Source organism: Carassius gibelio, chromosome B7 (assembly GCF_023724105.1).
Source record: "Carassius gibelio isolate Cgi1373 ecotype wild population from Czech Republic chromosome B7, carGib1.2-hapl.c, whole genome shotgun sequence".
Lineage (NCBI taxonomy): Eukaryota > Metazoa > Chordata > Actinopteri > Cypriniformes > Cyprinidae > Carassius > Carassius gibelio.
Genome location: NC_068402.1, coordinates 14,573,525 through 14,589,868, shown reverse-complemented (window position 1 = coordinate 14,589,868; position 16,344 = coordinate 14,573,525). Strand labels below are relative to the sequence as shown.

The 16,344-nt window shown below is 37.7% G+C and overlaps 1 protein-coding gene across 1 annotated transcript in view; it reads right to left on the bottom strand.

Annotated features, from left to right (window-relative positions):
* Positions 1–16,344, bottom strand: part of fam189a1 (family with sequence similarity 189 member A1) — a 94,544-nt gene that overhangs the window by 51,753 nt on the left and 26,447 nt on the right. Inside the window, exon 2 of the mRNA XM_052561639.1 lies at positions 4,922–4,978. Within this exon, the coding sequence (XP_052417599.1) occupies positions 4,922–4,978 (57 nt within the window). The remainder of the gene's footprint in view (positions 1–4,921; positions 4,979–16,344) is intronic.

The window sequence follows — 16,344 nt, the reverse complement described above, 5'->3', positions numbered from 1 at the left end:
AGTCGTGGCCTAATGGTTAGAGAGTCACACTAGCAATCGAAAGGTTGTGAGTTTGAGTCTTGGGCCGGCAGGAATTGTAGGTGGGGGGAGTGTATGTACAGTTCTCTCTCCACCTCCAATACCACGACTTAGGTACCCTTGAGCAAGGCACTGAACCCCCAACTGCTCCCTGGGCGCCGCAGCATAAATGGCTGCCCATTGCTCTGGGTGTGTGTTCACTGTGTGTGTGTTCACTGCTCTGTGTGTGTGCACTTTGGATGGGTTAAAAGCAGAGCATGAATTCTGAGGCATTTATACAGCGATCGGTCGCACCACATCAAAGAGCGTCAAAACAGCATTTTTTGTTTGACTTTCCTGATAAAATGGACAGAATTTGAAAAGTAACAATATATAAAACTAGAAATTTCTAATGAAGTTCCACTCATGCAGTGGTTAAACAAGATCTGTATTTGTTTAGGAACCAAAAGTCCTATACTGAAAATGTTTGGGACGAACTCATGTACTGTTACACGTTATACACCATTATATATATTTTCTGTTGTAAAAATCCACCAAATCCAGATATTTCTGGTGTAGATGCATTTAAATATTGTACATTTTGTCCCTCTATTATTATTTTTTTCAGCATACTTTGAAAAATGAACCATACTAAGGGAATCAAACTTAATCTAATTGTGACCAAATTTTAGAATTCACTAAGACGTTTAGAGAAAAAAAGCACATATTTACAGCCCTAATGAAAACTAATAATTGATGAGGAGCAGAGCTGGGCCTCTCTACATGCCTTCAGTCCCACCAGTGCGTCATTCTTACCCTCCAAACACACAAAATGAATCTAAATCAATTCAGACAAACAGGACACAAACACGCTTTAATAATTCATGAACCAGGATCCGGGTTCAATTTAACCACAGTTTTATGGAGATCATTATTGTTGCACATCTGTGCAAAGACATAGATCCATTCAAGGGCTGCTTTGTTGTTTACATGGCTTTGCACTGTATGTCATTTAGCTGGCATCTCTCTGTAGATTATTCAGAAAATATTGGTTTAATGTCACTGTATCTTAAATACTCTTTCAGATAACAAAGACTTGTTAATGCAGACTATAGAGCTGAACACATGAGAATGAATGTCAATCAATGTCCTTTCAAGCTCATTCATCCTGTTTTTCATTCAAGGTCATCTTTCATTGGTGTGAGATATCTCTGACTAGCTGCTGTCCTGCTACGCTATACTGTGTCGAAGACGGGACCGTTTTTAAATCTCAGTCAATGTGAATACTGTGTTCTCCTGCTATTTTCATTTCTGCAATAAATGAATGTGGCTACTCACCTGCTCCCTCCCTCTCTGTCAGACACCTTTAAAAGCTGATTAATTCCCCCCTCTGCTAGGTACGCAGGAGGAGAGCCTCATCAATCTTTCTCTACCTTGACAGCGTTCAACTGTGCCATGCTTTCCCGTGTTATGGGACTGAACGGACAGAGCCCTATTGATAACTCAATCATCATCACTGGCCCATGTCAATGGAGACACTTGGCACCTCGAGGAAAGACTGTGGAATTCACCGGCTGATCGGCGATCCCCTGAGATCTAGTTCAATGACATTCCCTGAAGTCAAGAGAAAACACTCCAGATGGCACATTTGTCAGACCGGTACACTTCTTTGCTTTCAGTGCTGTAATAGGCTGCAGCTGGGAGGGATTCCTCTGGATGTCAGCCAGTCTTAATCCCTTTACAAGACCTGTCCGTCAGGCCACTTCTACATTTCCTGGACTGCAAGATAGCATACGTGTGCAAAGTGTTTAGCTACATTAACAACAGAGGCAATTTAGTCAAATGCCCAGGCATTTTGAAGTAAAGCCTGGAATTTGAGGGTGATTTCCAAAGGATTCCGTGCATGCGCACAGTGTGTGTGAGAAAATCATTTGGGCAGATGAACAACAAACTACTCAAGTGTCCATTCCCTCGTAATGATGGAGTCTGTGGTCTGCTGCTAAACTACAATACTTCATCTCAGATATGAAATGCAGTGTTTACCTGAATCCCCCAGAGAGACATCTCATCCTGTAACCCATCTCATTCTTTGATCTAGACTTGTGTACTACATCTAAGAGAGAGAGAGCCAGAAAGATAAAGGGGATCATACAGAGAAAGAGAGAAAAAGAGACTGATAGAGTGAGAGACAGATAACGAAAGAGAGAAAGATAATCATCTAATGAGATCTTGATCTCCCCAAGAGTGATAGTTCAGAGATGTGGAGAAATATGACATTATGTGACTGCTATACAAATAATACAACAGAGGAAATAAGTTGAAATAAGCTAAAATATAAAGGGCATAATCATCAGGCTTAGAAGAACAAGTCAGGACAACAGCACAACATGCCACATGCAAATAGTAAATATAGTAAAAACAAATCTCAAATGGTTTAAAATAATAATGCATCACATCTGAGCAGAGTTAATATGTTGCTCCAACCCTTTGTAAACACTTCTTTGATTTCTAGAGGCAGACAAAAAATGTTTAGTCTGAAATAGAGCAGTGCTGGCAATGTTGATGATACAAAAAAAAAAGTTGTTCTTTTTTAAATAAAATGCACACCGACTTATTCTTTTCCATACAACATCATTAATGACATGACATTTGATAGGGATGTAACGATTCACTCAACTCACAAAATTCAAGTTTTTTTTTTTTTTTTTTAAATGAGATTTAAGACGAATTATAAACTAAAAGTGTCCTTTTATTATTGATTGGACAACATGCTGCACGTTTCTTTGTGAAAAAATATAACACTATCATAATATACTAATATAGTACTTGCATATTATTGCTCTTTTGTTGGTTTTGATTGCTTCTATTGTCCTCATTTGTAAGTAGCTTTGGATAAAATTGTCTGTTAAACGACAACATTTTGTAAATATAAATAATGTAAATATAAATTACAAAACTAAATTGAATTTTAAAACAAGCCTCAAATCAAATAAATAACACAAATAAAATAAATGTCTTCATATAAACAAAAAAAGGATTTGTCTGTGCTCTTTCCATTTAAAATTAGAGGCAACCACTGCATTTTAATCATTATCCAAATGAAGATGCTGCATACATGCAACACGAGCAGTTTTTAATCTAAATTAGATTAAATTTGAAGCAAAATAGAATGGTTTGACTTTAGTTTTGTGAAAATATATATAAAAAAAATATCTACATGAAACCGAAAAAGCAGACGAGCTGAACAAGACGCTGATTCACTCTCTGCCAGCAGGTGGCGCTTTAAGTGTTTCCCTGGTTTCTGCTGTAAACAAAGTAGCTCTGCACTTATGAACTTTAATATCCATTACACAGAGGCAATATGGAAAGAAAAGATACAATCTCTCTTTTCTATAGACAGTTAGTTCCCCTCAAACATTCATATAAACTCATACCACTAACTGAATCACGATTTGTTTAGCATCTCAACCAATTTGTATCGTCACATATTTTAATCGATTTTCAACCAGCTCGCAGTTAATCATTACATCCCTAACATTTGTGATCTACAACAGAACAGAAGATTTTCAGTGAATGACTTAAAATAGAAATCCATATCATATGGACCACTGTTATGGTGTTTTTGTTTGTTTGTTTTTGTGTAGCTTGACAACCCCTGGTCACCATTTACTTTCACTTAAAGGAAAATTATTTCTAATGACATGAAGGTGAGTAAAAGATTATTTTCGGCTGAACTATCCTTTTAACATACAGAGCTGTTTCCGCCATTGCGTGAACCGCTGAGAGCATTGTCTGTGTGTGTATGCATTTGTCTAACGTGTGTGATTTTGTGTCAGGGTATGGATTTAACAACATCCCACCCATTTTGCAATCTGTAAACTTGTACGTTCTCTGTTAATGCTCCCTCCGGAGCCAGCCGATCCTACAGAACAAGAGGCATGAAAAATTCAGCCAGCGTGCCCAATCCCTGCTGCAATTATGCATGAGCAGAACGGCTGGCTGAACAGAGCAAAACCCAATGCATATACTTTACATCCTATTCCCATTCCACTGACTGCCAGGCTGGATCTGTGCATGCTCAGCTCAGACGTTCACACTGTCTACAGAGCACTACATGACAGGCAATCAGAAGCCCTCCAGCTCCTTCCTGATAGTGCTCACTGTGATAATTCCTTAGCATCACACAACACAACCAAACAAATCTGCTGCAAAATTCAGACAGGGCAGAGGGCAAAGACAAAAATGAGCCTATATACAGTAAGTCAAAAATACATATGCATGTCACGTATTGGTAATGGTATATTACAAATGGAAGAAACAAATCGCTGAAGACCTCAAAGGATAAAATTTAACATAGAAATGGGTTTATAAACATTGTAATTTAAGAATGAACTGTGGATAGAAGCACAATATATCTATTACAGTATTGGCCGATATTAGATATCTTAGATTTGCATTGGTATTTGATTGCACATGTTGATTTCCTCTATTTTTACATTCAGAATGTCTTTGCTATCATCTAATGCTGAGTTAAGGTTTAATATACAGTATCTTAAAAAACACTAATAATTTACCAGCACTGTAACATCTAATCTTTAGCTAATCTCAAAAATATCATTAATTTATTTAATTATCGTTTCTTCATACTGTAAAAAAAAATAATTTTAAATGACTTTTCAGGATTTTAGCAGTTTAATAATTTATTCAGACAAACTAGTTTTGATAAATATTAAAATGATTTCTAAAGGATCATGTGACACTGCAGACCCATCACAGGAATAAATCGCATTGAACCAGAATTTTTATATTTTCCCAAGAATTAACTATTAAAGATCCCGAATGAATTGAATAAATATGATGAATATTAGAGGGGACGTGGGCACATACGTGAAAAAACACCAATTAGTATAGTATACTTTCTTACCACCAAAGAAAGGGGCCTTTTCCATGACACTACTCCGATCAGTCCAGACAAAAGCACCTGAAACAGAAAGAAAACAGTTTTTTTAGACTAAAGAAAAGAGCTGTATGTCTCACTGCGCCAGTTCAATGATAACAACACTGCCAAACAAAATCACATCTCAAGTATTACAGGAGACAGAAAAGAACTGAGCTCCATCACAGGTGAATTTATCAATATTTAATGTGCAAGGAATAATGGGGTCATAAGGATGGCAAGGGGAATTCTGCTGATATAGAGATATTAAAAAATATTTGCGATAACACTTTTATATTCTCTGCACCCTTACGAAAGAAAAATATATTTACCAATATATTTCTTAAAATATATTGTGATATATTGTAATATATTATTTTCCATTTTTTTCCCCAATATTTAATATATTTGAATATATTTAATAATATATTGATGATACATATATTATATAATATATTGCAAAATATACAAATGATTGCCGCTTTTAATATATTGAAATATATTGGAAAAATGTAAATATATATAAGAATATATGCCTAATATATTACATGATATTTTCCTATATATTGCAATATATTTTTGTTTCATAAGGGCAGTACTTCTTCTTTCTTTCTGTTCTGTCTTTTTCTCCTTCACCCTTCATTAAGCAGCAGCAGCAGCACTCCACTCTGAGGCAGTCTCTCTCTCTCATGCTCCTTCACCCTTTAACCTCACAAGTCCAGCAGGCCTCTCTCCCTCATTCACACTTTTTACCCATGGGACCTCAACGCTATGCTACAATCTCAGTGCCATCTCGCATAAACCAACAGGAGCAGAGCATTAAATGCAATATGCAGCTGGAATGAAATGTTAGCAATGAAGCTGATGTTGTCAGCAGTTTAGAATGTAAATGCAGGTTATGAATAATGCTCCAGATGGAATTAAAACGCTTAGGTACATTATAGTTCTTCATATGTAGAAGGAGGTGAATGCTGAGTAGAGCGCATGCTGATTATTTCTCAGACACTGAAATGTGTTTACTGGCAAAAGAGAAAAAGAGATCAGTGAGACAGAGGAGTCGATCGATCTGAAGATTATGGGATTATGCCATCGTGTGCAATCACACACAGCTATGGGATTAACAAGCACCGACATAAAGGAAAAGGGCAGAAAAACAAAGAAACAGGATCAGTGTGAGATTCAAAAAGAAAATAAAAGAGCAATGAAAAATTAAATTCAAAGAGAGAGCTTTTGCAAGGTCTTGTTAACCATGATTTGGTCTGCTAATAGGTCTGTCCGGGTATAAATAAATAAATAACAAACATTATATTAGTGCAGCAATGATAGCAAAACATAAAACAGACTAAAGACATTAAATCCACTGCATTTACAGAAATTATGCGTGGGCCATTAATAAGACATTACTTCAACACAAATACATTTCTTTAATAAGTATGACATAAGATTATGTTTTATGAGAGAGAGAGAGAGAGAGAGAGAGAGAGAGAGAGAGAGAGAGAGAGTGTATATGACATGTTCAGAGAGATGATGTGAGAAACGGTTCACATTGTATTTGCTCTCTTGAATTATTGATCCTCTTTCAGTTGCAATTGAGAGGGAGAAAGAGACGGAGAAAACTAAACCAAGAGTAGGGGAAAAAGATGCTGAGAAAGAGTCAGTTAAAGATAAGATTGAAAGGGAGGAAATGCCTGGCTGGTGTGTGTGTGTGGAAAGATCAGCAGCACAAAAGAGCTCACTGAAAGGAATATTCTGGCGTTGTGCAAAATCCTATTCCCTGGCAAAATCACATCACCCTTTGGGCACCTAAACGATTCTATTGACTGAAAGATATTTTGGGGCTATTCTATTCAGTGTCTGATTAAAAATGACACAATACTGCCTGCTGATGTATATACACCTAAAGTCGAATGGAATTGAAGTTCATCATCTATTTTATAAATGCATCTTAATGAACTTAATGCAAACAATTTATCCATGATTTGTTTGAACCTGTAAATGTCAATTTCATGAATATTTTGTGAACAATATTGCTTTTTTTGACTATGTAATTTTTAATCAAAATGCCATAACTCAATCTTCGCGTGAAATAACAGAATTCTCTGGGTGATGTACTGTATGCCAGACTTTTTCAATCATATATTCCAGTTTAACTTCGCCCCTTTCTTACAATCGACTGCAAGCTTACATCTGCCTCCATCCAATCCACAACCGACTGGTTAAACCAAGTCACCAGCCTACAATTATTTTCTTTTTCAATAACAGTGGAGAAAAGAGACAGTGCTTCTCTGTTATTAAATAAATTGACATTTCTTAATATTATCTCGTCACAATGTCCTATCTCATCATGTAATGTAAGTTAAGGTCTAATTTAAAGGGTTTAATTCGTACTTATTTTTAATTGTATTGCATATTATAATGATACTAAAGTTTTAGAGGGTGATTTTTGATGCTGTTCTTCTGATAGTTACATTTACATTGATTCATTTGGTAGATACTTTAATCCAAAGATGACTAAGCCCCTTTCACACTGCCATTCCGACAAATACACAGGTAAAGTGTTCCGGGAGTTGTTCCCGGGTCACCAGATTTCACACTGCCAGTGATTACCCAGGATATATGTGTGCATTCACACACACAACCCGTAAAGGTCCCGTAACGACAGGTGACATCAGGGCGTGACGTGTACGAGTCGACAACGCTAGGCACGTTATACTTTCACTGAAGCAAGCGAACGATCTTGGCGTCAGCGCGGACAGTGAGGAACTAACTGATCTCTGCTTCATTACAGTTTGCACATATTTTTCCGTTGCTAACGGCTGATCTTCCTTCAAAACAGCTGGTAAAAGAGTTGCGCGATGACGCGCATTATCACTTCGACACGGCATTAGATCTGGCTTTTGTTCACACAGCGCTCATCCCGGGTTGAACCCGGCAATGTTACTAGGTCCCCGACCCGGGTTCAATGCCGGAATCAATCCCGGGACATGGTTGCTTTCACACAGAAGGCGACCCGGTGATGTTCCAGCAATATGCCGGGTCTGACGTGCAGTGTGAAAGGGGCTATACATTATATTCAATGTACACATTTTATCAGTTCTTGGGAATCAAATTAATGACCTGCTAGAGCCATGCTCTACAGTTTGAGCTGCAGGAAGGTGTATTATAAATAATACAGACCCTCCATCACCCAAATATGTTTACCCTTATCTGACTCAGGGTTTATAAAAATGTAAATATATGTAGCGAGGGATGAGTCAGAATGTTTGTCTGTGGTAAATGAGAGCATGCCACAGATACTGTCAGATACACACATACACACTCAAGCACAATGCCTACATTAACACCTGCTACCGTTGAACCCTCCACGTCGTGTGAATCCCCATTGACAACTACGCCTTATTATTATTAACTCTGTGCCAGAATTAGGGCTCCCCACTGACTCTCAGTACCTTTTTAGCACATAGGTTAATAACATGCTGCAGAGCGAGTTGGACTGCAGAGGGTCAAACTAGTACTCCATAGGTTTGTTGGACAATGGAAGAGGCTTATATACTGTAATTTAGGATAGAAGTTATGCTGCTTGACCTTTTCTGGCTTTATTTGAGGATATGTGTGTATGACATCAGCATCTGCAGCCATCAATCCCATGTTCCCTACTTTTCCAGAGGTGCAGCAGAGCACACATTAAGGGTGGGAAGCCTTGTCGGTGATTTTCTGCCTGTGCGGTTGAGTCGGTGCAGAAATTGTTTTCTGGAAAGAAGCAACGATAGCAAGCAATAATCAAAGAAGGATTTCACCCTCAGCTGCGCTCTCAACAGGATTAAGACGCACCACTCACTGACATTAGCCACTAAAGCCTTTTAGCTCAGTCAGCAGTGCTATGAGAGGACAGAGAGCCCTTCAGTCAATTACCAGGGTACAGCCGCTGCGTCTAATATATGTACATATATACAGCCCATATCGCAAATACCACAAATGACAACTAGACTCTAAGCACCAGATTCAGTTCAAGTCCAGTCTGCTGAAGCTGGACTATTAGGAAAAATACAAGGGAACATAAACTGTCAAACAGTGCGGGATCAAAAACAGTGCGCTTTGAGAAATTGCTCTTGGCTGTCAAAATCAAGACTAAATTTGTAGAGGTTTGCATATTGGGTAACACTTTAGAATAAGGTTCCATTAGTTAATGTTAGTTAACTACTTTCGTTAACATGAACTAAGCAAGAACAATCCTTCTACAGCATTTATAAGTCTTAGTTAATTTCAACATTTACTAATGAATTATTTAAATCAAAAGTTGTGCTTGTTAACATTAGTTAATGCACTGTGAATTACCATGAACTAACAATGAATAACTGTATTTTCATTAACTAACATTAACGAAATGAATAAATACAGTAATAAATGTATTATTCGTTGTTTGTTCATGTTAATTAATACATTAACTAACATTAACTAATGGAACCTTATTCTAAAGTGTTACCGCATATTGAGTGTGGACTGCAGAGTGTGAGGGTGCAGTAGGCGACTGCTCTTTAATCACACTCAACTGTTTGCACAGCAGTGATATACAGCCGCCCCCCTCCCCAAACACACACAGAGAGAGAGAGGCTGAGAGAGCGAGAGACACAGCATTTCAACTGAAAACTATAGGAAGAGCCCAGGCAACAAATATGGGTTTTGGAATGTTTATAAGTATTATATACCGATTATTGGTCCATTAATGGTTTTTTGTTATTTTGAGAAATAAATATTTGGAAAAAATAAATGCAGTTCCACAGCCAAACAGACAAATTGATTGTTTTTGGTCACTTAAAAAGTTAATTAAAAACTGTTTCATAAGCATCATTGTTTGGGAATTCATTGGACAACAAAGGGCGCGCTGTATGGTTTTGATTAATCAAAATGAACCATTTCATGATTCATTCAATCAGGAATCAGACTACAGAACACTGGTCATGATGTACTGTATTGTTTGGATTATTAAAAAGAACACACTCAAGAGTAATTAGCTTGGAATATGTTGGACTACAGATCATGCTGCATGGTTCTGATACACAACAAAGGATTGATTTAAAAGAGTCATCCATTCAGGAACTGAACTACACTGCTTGTGCTGTATGGTTTTGAATCACTAAAAACAACGGTCTCCCACGAGTCATTTGTTGAGCAGTTGCTCTATAGATTTAGTAGCAGTTTTGGCATCCCATTGCACTGCAGTGCAGGAAACACTCACAGAGTTTTAGTTTCCACAAAATATTGGGAAGCACACTTTTTCAAAATTGATAACAATGAGAAATGTCACTGCACCATTATCGAGCACCAAATCAGCATATTAAAATTATTTGTGAAGTACCATGACACTTGACGACTGGAGTAATGACTGCTAATAATATATTAAAATGAAAACTGTTATTTCTGATTAAATAATGCATCATTTGTGAGCAGAAGAGACTTCTTTCAAAATCGTTAAAAAATCTTACCAACCCCAACCCCCAAAATAAATAGAGATTGTGTGTGCAAAATGTAAATAAATCAATACACAGACACGCATAAGAATTCACTGAGTTGACCAAAGTTCAAACAGTCTAATATCAGCAATAAAAAAATGCTACAATGTTCAACATGCCCTTGACGGAAACACTGAACGAGCAAAAATAGCTAATGTAATCGGACGAGCTTCTCGTCTCAGCTCTTTACCGATAATCTGCAATGCTCTTCTATTCTCTCAGACTGATGTTTTTTTTTTACCTGATACCCCCGGGGTGAAACAAAACTATTCAGAAGCTGAGCATCCAGCACAAGAAAAGACAGACAGAAGACAGAAGGCCAAAAATGATCAAATCAAATTAGAAAATGCAAGAACACACACCAGAGTCTGTCAAATCACTTTTGCTCGACAGACTCCACTACACACATCTGTTTAGACAGCTGCTGCTTACTACTATTGTTCCAGCTGCATGAAGGACATCAGAAGGCCTCTGGTGATGGCAGCAGGACGGTCAAGTGCATGAGAAGATTTCAACCGGGTTCATATCTGGCTGAACTGATGTCCATGTAGTGGGTTTTTCTAGAAAGTCCAAGATCTCTCTCTTTTTTTTCTCTCCCGACATCCTCATGGAGAACGTGGGGTCCAATTGCCTCGATTAAGAAGGAAACTGTGATTACATATGTGCTATTAGATATAAATAGAACACACTCCCACTGCCCGCTGCAATGCCTGCAAATGACTTCAAGGCATATTTCTCAAGCATTGCTTCCCTCACACACATACTAATGAAGGCGTGTGGCCTATCATCTTGATTTACATACATATTTATGAAGGTGCGTGCATGCTTATGAAAGCATAAAGCAGTGTCATTCATACTCACATATACACTTACGAAGGTTTATGGCTCATCACTTTTATATAAGACTCGAACTGAGTTCAATATGTGAAACATTTGGATGTATCCATAAACGTGATGATGATGATGATCATCAAGGCTACATGAGTGACTGAACGAAGGTCCTGGAATGAGGACACGACACACTTACACATCACTCCCTAAAAAGGGAGGGAAAGAAAGAGAGAGATGGAGAGGGACGGATGGGAATGGTGCTTCTGTTGCCTTGGAAACCCCTTTCTGGACACTTTCCAAGCTTTGTAATGATTTCCCATTTACCCCTCAGAGAGGAAGAGAGCGAAGTGACTCCTTCAGTATCAACATGCAACACACACTACGCTCAACAGAGCTTTACTGCAAACCCCTGAAGATATGAACACGACATAAGAACGTGATGCAAAATAAAAAATGCTAACTTCGCAGTTTTCACAGGAGAAATTTCTCCATTCAGTCTTGATCCTGAATGTGTAGTAAATCGATTCTGCTCACACTCACTCCAGCGCCAGTGAACTGAAGTCAACCACTGATGATATCATTGAGCTCCAGATGGTATTCTGAAGCTGAACTGTTGGGCAGCTTGTGCTGTTTCCCCTTTAAAGTGATGACCTGCACCTTGCTGCAGATTGGCTTCTGTCTAATAAAATTACAGAAGCATCACTGTCCTTGTCATAGCTGTAATCGTGTTACGGGGGCACTCTTATCAGGTTGAACACATCTCTCTGGAACAGCAAGCACATGTCCTAAAAAGGCATCTTTGTGCAGGTTACAAGGAAGCTCGACCCGAGTCGTGTGTCTGCATGTGTGAGTGCATGCAGTGAGGAATATTATAAAGGCTTGTGTCACACATAAATAGATAATGGACATATTGATACATATTTGCTGATCCAATTTTGATTCACTTGCTCTGGATTCGATTATTCTCATTTTGATTAGTTTGAATTGACATATTTCTGTTAAAATGTCCATTTTGCATATATGAAAGAAGTACATTCTCAGCAAACACTATACATTACACACTGGTGAATTATGAAAATATTACATTTTTTTTGGGAATGATCTGATTGTTTTATTCAGTAATGATGCATTAAAGGGATCATGAACTGAAAAAAATCTAAATGACCTTGATCTTTTGATATATTTAATATTGTTCTATAAAAATGTTCTTGTTAGTCTAAAAACAGCTTTTGTTGAAGCCAAATGACAACTTGTGGAATGTGCCACTTTATGATGTCATAGTGTGGATAAGCACCGCCTCCACAAAAGAAGATCAATGCCTGCTTCATGGCTGCCTGTTTAATCCCGCCCACCGATTCATACACAAGAGTGGGAGAATAAACTTTATTTGATGAACTTATTTTTAATGAAGTGTCAAACTATGTCAGAAAGAACTCATTTGATATGTACTGAGTATTTACTTGCTTCTAAATTAAGTTTTTTGTTGTAAAAAACATTATAAGTGGACCTCAGGGAACAGTATAAAAAAACTAAGGCAGTTCATGACCCCTTTTAAATGATCACAAATGACAGTAAAGACATTTGTAATGTTACAAAACATTGCTGAAATGAATGCTGTTTACTCAAAGGCTGTTCATCAAAAAAGCCTGAAGAAAAAAAAACTCTTTAGCAGTTTCCATTAAGCAGCTTCATTAAGCAGCACAACCATTTGAGCACCAAATCTACATAATAGAATTATTTCTGAAGAAACATGTGACACTGAAGAGAGGAGTAATGGCTGCTAAATATTAAGCTTTCCATCACAGGAATATAAATGTAAAACTGCCATTTCAAATTGTAATAATCTTTCAAAATAGTATTCTTTTAATGCATTTTTGATTATATAAATACAAGATACTACTTTAAAAAAAAAAATTACTGACCGCAAACTTAGTGTACCCCCCACTCCCCAAATCAATTCAAAACAACACTTCTCACGAGAATAGCAGTATTTCAGAAAGTACAGTAGTAATGTTGCGCAACAGTTCTTTTTTTCTTCAACTCTTTATAGTAACGATCCCTAGAACACCAGTCTACAAATCAAGACCTGAGTGTTTATGGAGGACACACATCCAATTTTGGGACACATCAGGGAGAAAAGTGCGCTCCTTCTTAATTAAATTGGACAATCCGGGGATTAAAAGAGTGTCAGTGTAAATCCGCTCGTGAAGACGGTGACATTCGGCAACTCGAGATATATCACATGGAAAAACTGGCAGCCAAGAAATCCTTCTGGCTCGTTTCAAAGCAACCAGATCACATGACTCGCCGTGTTCAATTTAGAAATTGCATTCTGCCATCGCAGGCACACCTCACAAATGAATAAAGCTGTACCTGAACATACGGTCCCGTGCCAGCAGCAGAACATTGCCTGAATTAATTAGAGTCAAGAGTCAACAGCACTGAAATACATTTTTTTGGACTCAAAACGTGGTATGAGAAAACTAGAGGAATACGGGAATCTTTTGTTGGCTGGGTTGAGCATGTGTCTGTATGTATAAGACGGAGCGAGAGAGCTTATGTTTACACTGTGACCTCTCCATCACGTTGGCTCCAGCTCCTTTTGGGCTCTTGAGACACAGATGAGAGCTTCTCTCAAATTAGACTCCGCCAACCTCAAAACAGCTCTAAAGCTGCAGTTTATTCCAGCACTGACAATGGAGCTCACAGGAGAAGGTCAAGGCCACACTGATCGGCTCAGTTCTTTTAGCTCATTCAAAATGCAATACACACAGACACAGGTTGCTCTCGTCTAGTCGCTCTACCTCCGTCATTCACCTCCTCTTCCTCACGTTCTCTCATTCCACCAATCATTATTCCCCGTCTAACATCTCACACGGTTCTGAGCTTAGAACAAACAGCTCATCCTCATCGCCATGGAAACAGTGGGACAACAGCAGGTTCCCTGGCGTTACTGGGGGTTGGGCATCTCAATCTTTCCCTCTCTCTCTTTCTCTCTCTCTCTTGCTGTTATTCACGTTCATCCACTTTCTGCACACAGATCCCCTCTGGAGACCCTGCCAGAATGCACACACTGAGCTCCTCTGATCGCTACAACACCGCAATAACCACAGAAACTGTTTGGAGACTCTGATCTGACCACACCGATTGACTTTAAAGGGGTCATCGGATGCTAAATGCACTTTTACAAGATGTTTGAACTGAAATGTGTGTTGGCAGTGTGTCTACACAACCACCGTATAAGGAAAAAAATCCACCCAGTGTTTTTTTTTCATCTACTAAAATATTTACCCCTTTCTCAAATAGGTGGGGTCAGTAGAGCTCATTAATATTTAAAGGAAAATGCTACAAAAATGCTTGCTCTGAAAAGAGCTGTTTTTGACAGGGTAAAGAAAATGTTTTTTTTTTAAGCTGAGAAGTTTTAACTAAACTATGTTATAGACTTTTCATTAAGACCGTAAAGAAACATATTAACTTGTGGATAATGGGCATCAGATGACCCTTTTAAGGACTATTTCTTCTTAAGAACATGTCCAGTTAAAATTTCGCCCCAAAACCACAAGGAGAAAATTACATATATTTTATATATCATAGCTGAAAACATTTGGGAAAAGTGTAAAAATAAAATAAAAAATGTGTGAACGCATCAAGGCATGGTAACATTAACAACATTATCTGCAATATTTTGCAGGTAAAAAAGCTGGACATTTCTGTGGAGAAAAAAAGGCAAAATCTCGGCTGGAATTAATTTTTTATGACTTTTCATTTTAATTTAAGAAAGGAAAGAAAAGAAAAAGTTAATCACAATCAACGAGAAGCAATGATGGTTTGTGAGGAAAACATTCCAGGATTTTTCTCCATATTGTGGACTTCCATTGGACTCTTTGATGGGAGTTGAAGGTCCAAATTGGAATTTCAATGCAGTATCAAAATGCTTTACATGATTCCAGCCGAGGAATAAGTGTCTTGTCTATTGAAAAATCTTTCAAAAATGTGTATACTTTTTACCACAAATGCTTGTCTTGCACTAGCTCTGTAATGTACATCCACAACTTATGCATTATGATGTCATGTTGAAGAGGTCAAGATGAGCATTTGTGGTTAAAAAGTATATAAATTTAGGTTTTTTTCACTAGATAAGACCCTTATTCCTTGGCTAGGATCATGCAGAGCCCTTTGATACTGAACTTAAACTGCAATTTGGACATTGAAGTCCACTATAGGGGGAAAAAATCCTAGAATTGTTTCTTTTCGACTGAAAAAAGAACATGAAATTTGTATTCTGGAAGTGAAATCATTCTTAAAAAAAAAAAAGTAACTGTAGTTTAATTACGAGTATAATTAAAATGTAATTTTGTCTAATTACAAGTATATAATTTTTGAAATCTGATATGATTATGTAATCAGACACCACTAGAGTTGGGTAATAACTGATTACATGGAATCTGGATTACGTAATCAGATTAAAAAAATTAAGTATTTGTAATTAAATAAGATTTTTTTTTTTTTCTTTGTTGAAGAGTAGGAAGAGGCCATTTTAATATTTCATTACCACTACTTTAATACGTTATACACCCAGACAAAGGCTGCTGAGCAGTGGGACATACCTGGTTCCATTCTTTCAGTGGACAGTCCTGTCCTTCCTCTAATAGGCCTCTCTTGTCCATCTTTTTGAATAATTGCAGAGCAACAGAAATTGAGACAGCATTAGATAAACATAGCCAGCTGTAGCATCCCCCATTACTCCCGTCTCACACTATTACAGCGTAACAGTCAAAACTACACAGTGACATGCCGCAGACTACAGTGGCATTAAGAGAGAAGAAGAGCTTTTCATCAGAGCACTGCCTTACATTCAAAACACAGCCACCAATCCTTTTTACATGGTACGAGAAATATGGATCATGATGCTGATGATGATGGAGGGCGTGAGGAGGAGAACGAGAAAGATGACAAACAAAGACTAATTAGAGAAGTTAAAGGGGGAGAGAGAACGACTGAGTGAGAGAGATAGAAATCCTGTGCAGCAGGGACTTTTCCTGCGTAATTGAGATGGATTGTAGTGGGCAG